Here is a 15056-nt window from a genome sequence, read left to right as displayed (position 1 = left end):
TGGAGAAAGGGTTTAAAGCATTACTGAATAGTTACGAATACCCAGAGGAACTTAACTGGCTGGCTTTGTGATCGAAAAAACTTGACAACTGGAAAAACTAGGGACTTTTTGCTACAAAGTCAGAATCTGTGCTCATGCTCCACATTTCGTACTCCTTTTGTTAATGATGTCAGAGAAACGCCCTCGCTCTAGAAATAAACAAATTTCATAGGGATGAGTGACAAGGGCGCATCCTAAATTGGACAAATATAAGGGAAAGCATCCAAAATTGGTAGGAATAACTTGTTTTCTGCATAACACAACACAACCAAAACCCTTGAACAAAAAAGGAAAAAAAAGAATCACAAAAGAATAAAAAAAAAATCGTTGGTAACAAGGGACTGAAGGGAGAGCATACGTTGGCTTCTACATAAACTTTTTTCAAAAGAGAAACAAAACAAAATAGTCCCTGGAATATAATATACAACAGTTTATTCTTTAGACAAGAATCATTCTCCAGCAAGGTCTGACAGCACCAACAAAACCATGGCTTCTGTTAGCAACGAATTGTTCATAACTCTTTCACAGGCTTAGCACCATAACTTGTATTGCTAAATTCATAGATCTCGATCTCGACGGTTTTCTCATGATGTTATAATGGTATAGGTCTTTCGTTGAACACACAAAACTGGGGCAAATATTTAGTGTGTGCTTTATATGGCTGCCCATCTATATAAAGAAAAAGCAACACAAATGCAACAGATATACAGTTGTCAGAACAAGAGACTAAGGCTAAAAATCTGTGTTTGCCATCCAGCATCGGTCCACTCATTTGTGTCTAGAAGTATCATGCTGGTTTGAACCCTTGTGGTCATCTCGATGAGAAGCCCTGGATCTAAATATGTGTTTGAATTTCCTGAAATTATAAAAGTAAAATCGTCAAACTCTAGAGACAATTTGAAATCAGAAGCAGCAATAACAAAGATAGAAGAAGATAGCAAATGAATTGAGAATCTTCAGGAAACCAGGGAAATGAGTGAAATCAATCTATGCTTGTGCTAAAAAAGAGTTACCCCCATCACCCAAAAATTTACTTAACGGATGGATTTGATTATAAGGTATCACAACCGGGTTAGATAAATTTCGCAGCAGGGCATTTAATTGGCCTAAGAATCTATTGATCACTATTGAGCAGTCATGTTTAAAAGGTCTTCACCTATGATGTTAACCTAACTACAACTACAAAACAAAATATATAAGCAAAAATGCCCCATTATCTCTCTAGATCTCTAAGGTGCAAGAGTATTACGAGTTCAACTCCTCAGTCCGGCTCTTAATATCACTCGACCATAATATTGGGTCCATGTTCTTTGGCATGGAGTTTTGCTGTTGGTTTTTCTCTCTAAGCCACTGCTCCACCTTAAAGCACTCGGTAACAATCTGAAAATGGAAACTCAAAGACTCAAAATCGTAGAAAATATTATTGTAAAGAAATTATATTAGCCATAACTATGTTTTCATACCGATTCTTTATCCATGGGTGAAAGTGAATCCGCAGCCATGCGATAATCACCAATGCACTTTAATAGATCTCTAGTAGCCTGTGCTCTTGCTTCTTCATCTTTATATCGGCTTTCAATTGGATCTACCAGCTATGATTATCAAACAGAACATCAAGAATGAGAGATAGAATAGGAATTTACATTCTCAGATTTGAAGAGGAAAGAACCTTCTTAAGATCTTCCAGCTTTGAAGTATAGGCATTTTCAGTTTCATCATCTCCATCATCATAAAGCCAGTCCTCTGTCTGCTGTAGGCTCCTGGAGATGCCCTCCCTCTCTTGGTCACTTGCGAAGCTTCGATATGTGTTGAAGAGCTATTTCACATGGATGTCCTCATGTTAAGAGGTAGCATATGGCAAAAATATGGCCACATGAACTAAAAGATCTATAAGAGTTTGACTAAGCTACAGCCAAACATGCTCAGGTATAGATAGTGAGAAGAACATAGTTAACAGCTACCATGAGAACAGCCTGATATTCTTTTTCAAAATAAATCCATAACTAGTGGTCATTCCTACTATTCGATAATTTAAGAATTCAAGTTCACATCACAATCATAGAGTCAGAATTCTGATATGACCATTGGCCTCATAATCAATTACTGCTTGGAAAGACCCAAGCATATTCTGAAAAATTCTGAAAAATTTGTTGGGTGGAAAATATATAAGTAACAGTCATTTAGAGGGGAAAAACCATTGGCCTCATAATCAATTACTGCTTGGAAAGACCCAAGCATATTCAGGGAGGTTAATCAGATTCAAATCAGTGCTAAGTGTTTGAGCCGGTGGAACTATAGAAGCGAAGCAACCATGATGGGAATATATACAAGTTGTACCTTATTCCGCATCTCATAGACATAAGATTCCAACGCATTCTTTTTGTCTTTGGTTTGTTCCATAGCTCTGTCCTGTTGAGCTAACTGAAGTTCTTTTCCTTGAGCTTCTGAAAGTTCAGCCTTGGTCATTCCACCGTATATATTTTCACTAATGGGTATATCTAGCCTGCTAGTGGCTTTATTGTGTCTACCATCACCCTGGAAAAGAAGATATACTTTAAATGAGTTTACAACTACTCTGTAAACTTTAAAAACAAAAATGGACAGGAATAGAGTTTAAATCTTTGCAACAAATAAATATAGCCATCAGTGAAATTCTTCAAACCAATAACAAGTGGAAAACAAACTTACAGTAGCATGTGAAGATTTGGACTGCATACTCTCTTGAAACCTGTCTTCAGCTGCCTCAGATGAAACAGAAGCAGTTACACAATCAGTGTCCATCGGGTCCATTTTTGAATCGTCTCCATGTTCTTCCACCATCTGAAGCCATGATAAGATTTATACCACAGAAGCTAAACAGTAATTAGTAATGACAAAGTTGATATATGCAAGAATTAAACTTCTTAGTTCTTACTTACCCTAGCTGATACAACAGAGACAATACCATGGAGGTCTAATTGAATTTTAACTTTAACCCTTGTCTTGTCACTATGGAAGCCTTGGAAAGGACCAATCTGCATAAAGAGAAGCATGTTAACTAAGAGGTATTTGTATTCCACTAAAAAGAGGTAATTTCATATCTAGGTAAAGCCTAGAAAGTATCAAAATGGCATCTAAATCAAGAATATAGTGAATCTCTCTCTAACAAATATGTATTTGTTTTACAGAGACTGGGGTTTCTACCCTCAAGGCTGCAAATAGTGGTCCTACGATCCTGATATTACCAAATGCTGCAAACAGTAGACGTTTAAGTTGGCAGTCTACAGTTGTGATCTAGCAAATATCTGTTGCTAATATGATTCTGTGAATCTGTGTGATTTACCGCTGTTTCTGTTGTATAATCCTTGTTCATTCACATAATTATTCAACATGGATTAACAAAAATTATCTGTACTGATAAAATTTTGATGGCCATATCCCTCTCCCACACCATCCAAAGAAGAAAATAAAGAGCACATATTACCGTAAAACAACTAATTTTTGGAGATGCGCCAGCAGGCAGTTCACTGGGATCAGCATACAATGCTTCCAAATGGAATAAACTGCTTCGTTGAAGTGTTAATACTTTAGCACTTGGGATGGGTTGGCCTTTTGGAAACAAGACGCCATCTGAGCCAGTGCCAATTGGACCTTCATCTGAACAGAATCCTATAGTGAAAGGAATAGCATCTTGAACCTGCATATAGATCCAGAAAAGCAATTACTTTCATTGTGGTGCAATTATCCACATAGCACAATTTGAAAAATAATAATGTAATTATATTTCCACAACCATTAAAAGCCGAAAATGGCATACTTGTATACAAAAGATCGTAGAACTCAAAATGGCATGATCTCATCCTCCATATTATTTTTCAAGAAAACTACAGTTTATTTAAAAAGGAAGTACTACATAAGAGATCATAATTATAATTAAAAAAAAAAAAAAGAAGCTATCTCTTTCTTTTCCGTGGACCATGCAGTATCTTGTGTAGCGCATGGTCAAAAATTTCGGTCAAAAATTTCAGTGCTACTAACATAATGATTATATAGATATACGTGTTTACATTTCCTGATAACCTTCAGTTATTGCAAGATTACTTTATCTCAAGTCACTACCTAAATTTTTCCCTATAAGTTGAAGATGACTAGAATGTAATGCCCATATATTCCACTATTGTGCTTTGTTTCTTTGAATCTAGTACGGATTATGGAGTGCACATCAAAACTGAAGCAACAAGAAGTTCTTACGTTGAAACAATATAGTCAAATAGCCAAGCTGTCATCCTTCCTGGATTATTGTGCTTTTTATCTGCTTAAGTGCTCCATGTTTCAAATTAAAATAATTCTTTTTTAAGGTTGTCTCTCTTCAGTAACTGATGAGAGGCAATCATACTTCTCAAAACTAAAAAAAGAAAAAAGAGAAAAAAAGAAAGAAAGAAAGAGCTCATTTGTTGAGCAGCAAGCACGAAATCAGACTCTAGGGTAAAAATGTTTGAGGCATTTAAATCAAGCACGACGTCTTGAGAATAAGTAAATCACCATAACAACATACTATTGCATATTTAAGTAAGAGAATCCCATCTGCAGCTTAATTGACGACAGCCATATAACCCATCAACAAGATAGAAAATCTACAACTGCACTTTCAATATTAACTCTTTGAATTTCCCATATCTGCCTATAACAGATGTGAAATAAATGCAGTAAGACGGAAAAAGAACAAACAAAAAAAAAAATTGACAAGCAACAATTATTCTGTATGAACAAACATATCATGACAATCTGATGGCAAGTGAGTAGTACATTTGAGACCAGGAATTAAAAATTCATCTCGAGATGCAAACCTCATATTCTCTGACTCGGAAAACAGGACTTAGCATTGCACATTGAAGAGCACATCCACGTGCTACACATTCACTAGCATTCAGTGTCCGACGTGGTTCTACCTTGAATAGAGAAACTAATGCTCTAGCAATAGCTGGGATCCTAGACCCTGACCCAACAAGCTCTACAGAATGAATCATGTCGGCGGTTAAACCTGCATCAGCTAAAGCTTTACTACAAGGAACACGAATCCTCTCCAACAAACTTGAAGCCAGCATTTCAAATTCTTCCCTTTTAATGAAACCCTTAACATCTTTCTCATCCATCAAACACTCAATATTAAGAGGTGCCTCCGCATTTGCACTCAAAACCTTTTTCAGCTTCTCACATGCTGCCCTTAGCCTGACACATGCCTTGACATTAGAGTACACATCAATTCTATACTGCTCCTTGAACTGTGCAGCAAAATGACTAAACAAGACCTCATCAAAGTCTCTCCCTCCCAAGCTTCTATCAAAAGTGTGAGATCGCATCGTCATATGCCCAGACTCAAAAGATGCAACAGAGACCTGGGTATCACAATGGCCAATGTCAACAAAAGCCACGTAAGTTGGACCAGAACTGGGGAAATCTGTTTTGTAAATCCCATAACTGAGAGCAGTTGCGGTACAGTCATGCATCAATCTCAGAGGCTTCAACCCAGCAACTATCGCAGCATCCAAATATGCGCGTCTCTGCAAGTCTGTAAAGTACGATGGAATACTGATCACACAATCTGAAACAGGCATTTCCAGATTCTTCTCTATAATCTCTCTCAAATGTGCAAAAAGCATCGCTGTAATTTGAACCGGTGTAAATGTATGCATTCCACCCAAGTAACTCAAATGTATCAAAATGCCACCGTCTGGGCCTTCAGAAGTTTGAAAAGGCAACATTTGAAGGTCCTTTTGAACATCAGGCTCCCTAAATCTCCTACCAATAAGCCTCTTTACCTGCGAAACCGTCGATTTTGGGTGCATCATTGCAGAGGCAGAAGCAGCAGACCCGAGAAACCTTTGCTTCTCGCCGAAACAAACCACAGCCGGGGTTTCACGTTTCGATTCCTCATTCAACAAAACATCAATCCCCCGCTGCTTCACCACCGCAATCACACAGTTCTCATTTCCGATATCAATCCCCACCACACTCATATTTAACAAAAATGAACGCCTCCGATCAAATTATCACCACCAAGTCCTCAAAATCGTGCCCTCAAAACCTAAAATTCAAACCCAAAACGGAAAACAGAATCGTCAATTAAATGCACCAAGGCTTTTACATCCCAATTTTCATTCAATTAACCAAAACTGAGCTATTCCTAAACTAATCCAAAGCTTAAATTGAGCTATTACTAAACCCGATCCTACATTTTTCAGCGTCTTACAAATCAAATCAACCGTATATTCAATTTCAATGTGCAATGTTGGATAAAGCGAATCGTCAAAAAAGTGAAGAAAGATGAAGGTACCTGGTTGAGAAACGACGTTCCGGGAAGAAGTGGGAAACGGAAACCCTAGAAACGGAGAAAAGAGAAGAAGAGACTGGTGGGGAGAAAAGCTCTGCGATTTGCTCGCATTACAGAATATTCAACATATACCATAGAATTGGAATTCCATGCTTTACACAAAATTTGTGGCAATTTCGTGGGTCTTGTTGCAAATACTGGTATTTGCAGTACTGCCTTTTCAAATTGAAAACCCTGCCGTATGAAGCTTGAGCCCATTGACAAATTCCAAACGACATACATATCTACACAATATATTTTTTTTTTTTCTCTTTCTCAATTTTAGTTCTTTTTAGTTTTTACTTTTGATTTAAGTGAGGACAATAGCTAGTTGGCATCTGGGTGCGTGTATTTGGTGGGGTGATAAGACTATAGTTTCTCATTTGGTAGATCATGTGTTCGAACCCCATCAAGATTAAATGCCCATAAAACAATATTAGATAATACACTAGTAGTAGTAGCGGCACATGCAATTTAACAGAAGTATTAAAGAAAAATTTTTCTTTTCTTTTTTATATTTAATTTTTTAATGTCAGATATTATCCCGCTATAGGTTGATCGGCCCTTCGAATTTGTCCCACTTACGAGAAGCAGTTATTGGGTCGATTGAGTTTACTTGCTCGATGATGACTACAACAAAATAAGAGGTTACATGTCTCATTTTTCTACTTTTGTGGGGGGTATTTCCCTACGGTGGTTAAATTCCCATAAACAGTATTAGTAGTGACACAAATGGCTTTCGTTTCACAACAATTGGTATAAGTAAGACTAGAACACGAAATCAAATGTCAATGACCGGTCAATATGACAACTCAAAAATGTAGCAGGTTGAAGTGAAAAGAGTCGAGATGTGAAGTGATTCACTTCACGCCTAGGTTGAGCAAGTTAAACTTGGATTGAAGTTGCAAAGGGAATGTGATATAACTCGAGTTAATCTTGGGCCAACTGGCGTGACTAGTCTAGAGGTCTGAGCAGCAGACCACCACTCACATTTTGACACTTGTAAAAATTGAGGGTGCCAACGAGGATAATTTGTAATAAATATAATTTCCCCCTTTGTGCTTATTTGTCTGCCCTTTCCGTTTTCGCTTGGATTACCTCTGCGACTCTGTCATAAACTCACAATAGAGCCTTCAGCTTTGTACTCATTTTAGCTTCTTCTCCAACGCTCCTCCTACAATCCCCTCTGCACTATTTTCTCCACGATTCTTCGCATAGCCACTTCATAGCTTTTCTTATCGACCCAGTTCTTCTGGTCGCTTACATTTGAATACAGAGGTTTGCTTTGTTTCTAGCATATTCCTTTCAGAAATAAGTGTTATTTCTGTTTGACTACTAGGATCAGTCATAGGCCTTGTTTGGTTGCACAGAAACTGAGACAAGCAGAAAAGACAACATATTTGGAGTCATACTTTGTTTCACGAGGTTCAGTTTTAATCACTTCATCACCAATCATAAATTCATAATCTGATATTCTGATATGTACGTTCTGTCTTTGGTTTTGGTCAGTCTAATGGAAAATAGTGGAAGCAGTTCAATTTTAAGGAATAGGAGCTTTTTGAACACAAGCTCTGGTCCAACTGCAGAAGGAGCATCTAAAATTTTGGAGAAGGATGTAGGACAGAAGTTGAGGCGTCTCGAAGTTGATGTCAATGAAGATGGTTTTGGTTCCAAACTGATATCTTGTGTAAGAATTGTTACGTGTTTCGTTACGATGATGGTTACTACTTTGATATGGGCTTTGATTATGCTTGTGCTCCTACCTTGGCCTTATGAGAGGATTAGGCAAGGAAATGTGTATGGACATGTTACTGGTAGATTGATGGTAAGCTCTCTTTTCATCCTGTAATTGGATCTCAATTAGTTCTTTCTTTGGTTGAGATTAGTAAATGAAAATCTCTCCGTTATCAATTGCTGAGGATATATAATCTTATCGAGCTCGGATTAGGTACCTGATTGTTTTCACTCGAAGCATTTCTGTTTCAGTCGTATTTATTTGCTAGTATGTAGTTATGCTGATTGATTATTAATAATTCCATCTATCTGTTTTAGGTCTCTTGTATAGTAGGTTTTCAAGGAGTCCTATGTTTCATTGTTGATACTCTATATTGATAAGCATCTTGACTTCTGTCTTAGCTTAGCTATAATACCTAGTGACAATTAAGGACCACAAGTTGCTGATAACTCTTTCCGATATAGGAGAAAGGTGTATCAGAATTCTCTTGTACTAATAACTATGATATCCATCTATACCTAATGTTGAAAACATCTTGGGATAATTGGTCTTAAGAAGTGTGGCTTTGCTATTGATTGTCATTAAAAGTCAGTTCATGAGTTTATTCTTAATTTCAGAAATACAGATTATGTATCTCTGAGAGAAGTATCCATATAGCTTGTAGAAAAGGACTAGCTAGTTAGGTGCCCAATATTAAGGTTTATAGTTCTTAGTTTATTTTGCACAATTGCTTCTTAGGCTGGGAAAAAAGCCAAAAAGTCATCATGAAGATAGTAGTCAGAAAGAAAAAATAGTTTGAGAAAATGTCCAAAGAAGCTTTCTAGAAATATGCTGAAAGCATATGGAACAAACTAGACGTATATAATTCTTAAACCTTCAAATTGGACTTTGAGCATTGATTTGGTGGCATTACAGATTGGCCAAAACATCCTAGCCGTTTATAGGTGGATTGTATACATCATTCTCAACAACATTACTGTACTTTCTCTAACTGATGCAAAAGTTTTTGGTAGTAACTTTTCCTCCAATTTATTTAGCTTGGTGCCCTGACGCAGTTTTGCAATACATTATTAATTCAAGATTTGATTGCAGATGCGGATTTTAGGGAATCCTGTACAGATCGAAGGAGCTGAATTCGCTAATAAGAGGGCAATTTTTATCAGTAATCATGCTTCTCCTTTAGATATTTTCCCTATCATGTGGTTGACTCCCACAGGCACTGTCGGTATTGCGAAAAAGGAGGTACAATGTTTAGATTCCTTAAGATCTCTACTTAAAAAGAGAATTATATGCATGGAACTTCACACAATTATATAACTAAATTGAACAATGAATTTCTGCCTGTTCAAATAGCAGGTGTGCTCTTACTAGAGAAAATGACTTTAGGGAAAGAGCAATTACTGGGATATCTTTCTATGCAGGTCATATGGTATCCCCTATTTGGACAACTTTATGTACTGGCCAACCATCTTCGCATAGATCGCTCCAATCCAACAGCAGCCATTGAATCTCTGAAAGAGGTATATATCCTTTTTACTTCACATTATATAGGATTTTGACTACATACTTGAACTTTGACCCTTCTCTTGTTCAGGCAGCTCAGGCAGTCGTGAGAAAAAAACTTTCTTTGATCATCTTTCCTGAGGGCACCAGGTCAGCAGATGGAAGACTACTCCCTTTTAAAAAGGTAATTTTCAATAACATGTTGAAATATGTTACTTCGTTGACCTTCGGAACATAATCATGCAGTCCCAGTCCAATGATTCTGGCATCACTTCATGGTACCCTGGTCAAATAGGCAGTTGCTTGTGAATGAGAAAAACATTGGTAACCCTCATAGCGTATGTTTTGTAATCAGTCTTAATGTCTTATGTAGCAATAGTCATATGCCTTACTTAAGTCTTGCTCGTCATTAGATGATGACATCTTGATTCTGGTTCATTTCTTTACCCTTTTTATTTGTGCTCTACATCAAAGCATAATGTCATTCTTGCCACTTTGGCCTTGCAGGGCTTTATTCATCTGGCATTACAAACACGCCTCCCAATAGTTCCCATTGTCCTTATAGGTACCCATCGAGCATGGAGGAAGGGTAGCTTACGCGTTCGACCAACACCTTTAACAATAAAGTATCTTTCTCCAATAAGCACTGATGATTGGACAGCTGATAAAATTGATGAATACATTCGAATGTTACATGACTTGTATGTCCAACACCTCCCAGACTCACAGAGGCCTCTTGCATTAGCAGAATCCACAAATGGTACCAAATCATAGTTATGGACCTTCTTGTACATTTCTTTGTAATCGTCATTCAATTCTTTATACCCCATTGTTAAATACCCTGTGGAATGTAGCTTAAAAGTTAGCACGGAGGGTTAGGAGGTGATGCTAAACTCCAATTGCCTTTACTGAGAATTTAGAATCTGTTTGATTTGTTTACAAAGTGTACATTATCTTGTGTTGTTTATCAAATATATTAACAAGTACGTACTCAATTAGGTTCAAACCTGTCAATTAAGGAACCGCGGATATTAACTACCCACTTTATCAAGAAAAAACTACAACTAACTCATTCGGGCAGAGGCTATTGAAGGGCTATGAATAAGCCTTTTTTGTAAAACCTCGCCTACTAATCTAATCAGTTTTTTTTTTTTTTTTAAATAAAATCTAATCAGTTTCTATTCAAATACAGAACGAAAAAGACAATATACAGGATGTGTAAAAGAGGCTGCTTGGCTCGATCCATCAAAAGGCATGAAGAAATTTCAAAAGGCTTCCTTCATGAACCTTCCAACTTCATGAGTTTTTCAAGCAACCACTTGCATAGGAATATTGTGTAGAGAGTGGAAGCTATTATCAATTTTATGGGAGAACCCAAAAATTACATGGTCTAAAATATTCAACATTGTTCTTTGGTCTGCTATAAACCGTTTACTTTGTTTTGGCATATGAACCAGTATAACATGTCTTAAGCATTTAACGGGAAAAACCAGAAACCTACTCACTCTAGTTCTTTATAAATCCCCCAACTCTTCGTCCACTGAAGATTGAATTTTAGTATCAATGTCAGACTATATATCTGAAGAAATCGTACAGAAAATTCTCGCAAGGATGCAATCAAATGCACCACAGTGAGCAAGTTATGGAGATCTCCGATCACAAGCTCCGACTTCATACAGCTCAGCCTCCCAATCCAGTCCAACCACCACAAAGATGAGCACCTTCTTATACTCAAGTCTGCCTTTCAGGAACAAAACGTTCTTTTCTCGTTGCATTTGGATAACCCTGAGTACGGGGAGTATGCTAAGCTTGTAAATCCTTTCCAATTCATTTCACAGTACAACTTAGCCAAAAGTGACCTCACCGTAACCTTCACTTGGAAACCCAAATCACTGGAACTTGCAGCGGTCTCATTTGTGGTTTTGCCTAGCCCATCTATCAACTTTTCATACACCGGCCACCATAGATAAGGACAGAGCAATACATGCATTTGGTTATTGTAAGTATATTGGGCTATCACCATTCAACACATAACTTTCCCAAGGTCACAAGGAGATTAGAGGCAGCGAGGGACTAGGAGAGTATTTCTCCTGCTTTCCCGGTGGTCCAAGGAAATAGAAGAAGATTGCAGAATCGGATCACCTAGAGGACATCAAGGAGAATCATACTCACTGATCTTGAGATAAAGGTGAATCTCATCTCATATCATTTTGCATGATTCTAAATGGATATGATATGCATATCATTTATTTGATCTGAAATTCTTATTTGAATTACAGTGTTTTCAAAATCCATATTTGATAAAGATCTTGTTTACTTATAATAAGGAAGATTTGATTGCATATCAGAATCAGTTTTAAAACCTTTCCTTGTTTAACTTATTTTGTGTTAAAAAGAGATTTAATCGAGGGGGAGTCTTGCCTCACCACAAAAGGTAAAATCAAAGTTCTGCACTTTTGGTTACTTTTGACAGATTGGATGAATTGTTGTGTTGTCGTTGAAATTGAAATACCTTGGTTATAAGTTTGAATGCATGAGAAGAATGGGTTATCATGTATTGATTTGAATGGATTGTGATTATCAAGTTTGATGTTTTGTAAGTATTGTTGTGGCTGTCGGTTGAATGGTGTTGTTGATGACTTTTGTTCAAGACTAGTTTTGGTATTAGTGTTAAATTGAAATTATGCGGTGGAAGTGGCCTAAAGTAAAATTTTCAGTGTCCATAGTAATTCCACCGAATTACTATGCAACAAAATGTGAAATGGAAGTAAAAGACCAAGATTTAAAAATTATCTTCCAGACGCCTTGACCAGAGAACTGGCGATTTTTAGCTGGAAAGACGATGACGAAGGTCATAATCCCAGAAGCAGAAGAATTGGGAAAGAACATGAAGTTTTTGAGGATCCCAAAGAAAAAATCCTCAAAAGATTCCTGCTAGGTCCAAAAGGACTAGCCACTGATCAATCCCAGGGTAAAGGATTGGCTAGCCCATCTCAAACGGCAGACGGTAAAGGCTCATCAAGACCGTTGACGGCTGTTGCTTTGCCAAAAAGCAAACCTACTCCGACTGGAGTTATAAATGTTTTTAATTATGAATTAAGGACCTTTGATACTCCTATGTTCAGAACTGGCAGGAGACTAGCTTACCACCAGAAAGCAATTCTGGATAATCTCCTATTTGCTTTTCAGGAAAGAAGTAGTGGTCTGATGTTCCCAGCTCTCTTTGCACTAGCTGAGGAACTCTATGAAAATGGTAGGCCACAGTTTGAAGAACTTTATACACAGCAGAGTGCTGTTAGAAAGGAAAAAATTCACTTCCTCGAATACCTAGAAAGTGCTAGGGTCCCTATCATAGCACTCAAAGAATCAGACTGGCATGAATTCCATAGTCTGATAGGAAGTCATAATTCTGAGGACTGTATTCCTCTAACTCTCTTCATTATTGCAGGACTATATGTTGGAAGATACTTAGTCAATGTTCAGAGTGAACATCCTCAAGAACACAAGCTTTGGCTTGTTGAAAATGGTTTTGTCCATAATCTGTGGACTAAAACAAATGATGATCTCAAAGGCTTGCCCCCTATCATTGTCAACACAGTCAAAAACATTAGAAAAAATGACTATACGCTTCGACTGAAGTTCAGATCCACTCCTCCAGAATGGATTCAGAAGGCAAACGGTGAGGTTGAGTATATTTCTCCATATCATTATGTAAGAATTATTCAACGACAATATCTTCAGCCTGCCTGTGTGGGATACAATGGCCAGCCAAACTCAAGCATCCCATGGATGAAAGCCATGGCTTTAGAATATATCAAAAAGATCATCTCTGAAGATGCTAACAATACCTTCCTGGCAGCAGGAAAAAAATATTATCACTGCTTACGATCATCCTGACGTAGTCAGCAATGACCTATTCCTATCTCTCACCAGAAAAGAGATAGACTCGACACTGGCATGCTTACGGTGGGTGGAACGGCTTGAAACAGACAACCACTATAAAATGTATGTTGATACAGATGTCGAATACAATGCAACAACTGCTCGTATGGCCCAGGCAGATAACGACTCGTTTGTCCTTGGTCACAATTCAGAAACAGATGAGAACATGTGAAGCAGCAGGTGCAGAAAGCACCGAAAGTACTTTTGGATCTTTCCCAAAAGCTACTTTTGCTTTTCAGAAAAGAAAGGTGAAAAACATTTCACCTAAAGGAATCTGCTTTTCCCCCGTCCGACCTCCACCAGCAGGAGCACTCAGGAAAGCAGGAAGTCACGGAGTCGTCCTGTACATTTTATTATTTTGAATTGTAATTTGAGTTCCGCTCCCTATATAAGGAGCTTTAGCTTCATTAGGAAGGCATTCGAAAATTTTCATATCAGTTCTAGATCAGAAAATTGAGAAGAATCAGATTCTCTCAAGAAGTAAGAAAGCTATAGTAACAGTGTGCTCTTTCCTTCCTGTCTAAGAGTGAAGTGTGCTTTCATTACAAGTAAGTAACTGTAATCATTCTCATGGATAGCTAAACAGCTTCTTAGCTGTTTACTTAAGAATGAGGCTCTAAATTTTAGTCTGTCAATTATGTTTGAATAAATAATTTCATATTGCTCATCCACCTTGTCAATTATGTTTTACATTTTAGTTTGATATTTTAAATGTTTATAAAAGTTTCTGCCTTAGTCCTGTACTATTTTTTAGGCTTAGACTTTCTTTTCCCTAAGAAAAATTGGACTCAGCTTAAGATCGAAGCAAGCAGCAGTGATTCCGCCTGTTAAAGTAACCGTTAGGTGAAAATTGGGCATGTTGAAGGCTAGTTTTGTTTTTTTCAAAAGTGTGAACAGTTTTTCCAAGGAAAAAGCAAAGGTTAAATCCAAAAGTCAGCATAGGACATATGAGGCACTAGTTTAGAAAAGACTACCCCTATAGGTCTTTTCCCCTAAGATTTGTGTAAATTGGCACAATACAAACTTGTTTGTGCAAATAGGCACAATACATGTGATTTTTGGGTAAACAGGAATTAACCCTTTGAAAAAAGTTGGAATGTTTTGCATTTGGCGACAACTCCTTCTTCCTTCTATCTGCCCTTTTTGGAGTGTGTGTATGTGTATACATATCTGCAACTAGCTGGGCACAAACTTATACAAACGTAGAATCTCAAAATTTTGAGATTGGGCAGCTGCCTAGCCAAGGCCGGCCCTGAGGCGGCAGTCTCAGGCCACCTGCTCTCGGGAGCCACAGAGGATTTCCTTATGTATACATGTTTACATATAGAATATATAGCAATTTTGTTTTCATATTCTCGTTGTGCTACTTTGCTCCGGTGGAAGTCAAACTAATTCACAACCTCTCTAACCAAAGGGTCGAAAATCCTACTTCCCTCTTTCACTTTTGTTTTATATTTTTCAATTAGTTGAGTCAATTCCTTGGGCCTA

The 15056-nt window shown here is 37.5% G+C and overlaps 2 protein-coding genes across 5 annotated transcripts; one reads left to right on the top strand and one right to left on the bottom strand.

Moving 5' to 3' along the window:
* Positions 1-381: 381 nt before the first annotated feature.
* LOC112165596 (heat shock 70 kDa protein 16) lies at positions 382-6592 on the bottom strand. Its single transcript, XM_024302169.2, has 10 exons — positions 6353-6592; positions 4866-6103; positions 3503-3715; positions 2958-3053; positions 2728-2859; positions 2377-2574; positions 1709-1855; positions 1503-1631; positions 1289-1419; positions 382-895 (listed from the first exon to the last, which is right to left on the bottom strand). The coding sequence occupies exons 2-10, from the start codon at positions 6033-6035 to the stop codon at positions 808-810; spliced, it is 2304 nt and encodes a 767-aa protein (XP_024157937.1). The 5' UTR covers positions 6036-6103; positions 6353-6592; the 3' UTR covers positions 382-807.
* Positions 6593-7475: 883 nt separating this feature from the next.
* On the top strand, positions 7476-10557 carry LOC112167028 (1-acyl-sn-glycerol-3-phosphate acyltransferase). 4 transcript variants are annotated; one of them, XM_024303983.2, is made up of 7 exons: positions 7476-7666; positions 7759-7813; positions 7898-8213; positions 9216-9365; positions 9545-9643; positions 9718-9810; positions 10134-10557. In XM_024303983.2, the coding sequence occupies exons 3-7, from the start codon at positions 7902-7904 to the stop codon at positions 10398-10400; spliced, it is 921 nt and encodes a 306-aa protein (XP_024159751.1). In that variant the 5' UTR covers positions 7476-7666; positions 7759-7813; positions 7898-7901; the 3' UTR covers positions 10401-10557. The 4 variants fall into 4 exon arrangements, with proteins under 4 accessions (XP_024159751.1, XP_024159753.1, XP_024159752.1 ...); XM_024303985.2 differs by lacking the exon at positions 7759-7813; XM_024303984.2 differs by having other exon boundaries at positions 7476-7813.
* The last annotated feature ends 4499 nt before the right edge of the window (positions 10558-15056 follow it).

Source organism: Rosa chinensis, chromosome 5 (assembly GCF_002994745.2).
Source record: "Rosa chinensis cultivar Old Blush chromosome 5, RchiOBHm-V2, whole genome shotgun sequence".
Classification (NCBI taxonomy): Eukaryota; Viridiplantae; Streptophyta; class Magnoliopsida; order Rosales; family Rosaceae; genus Rosa; species Rosa chinensis.
Note: the sequence above shows the minus strand (reverse complement) of the source record. Positions and strands in the feature narration are given on the sequence as shown.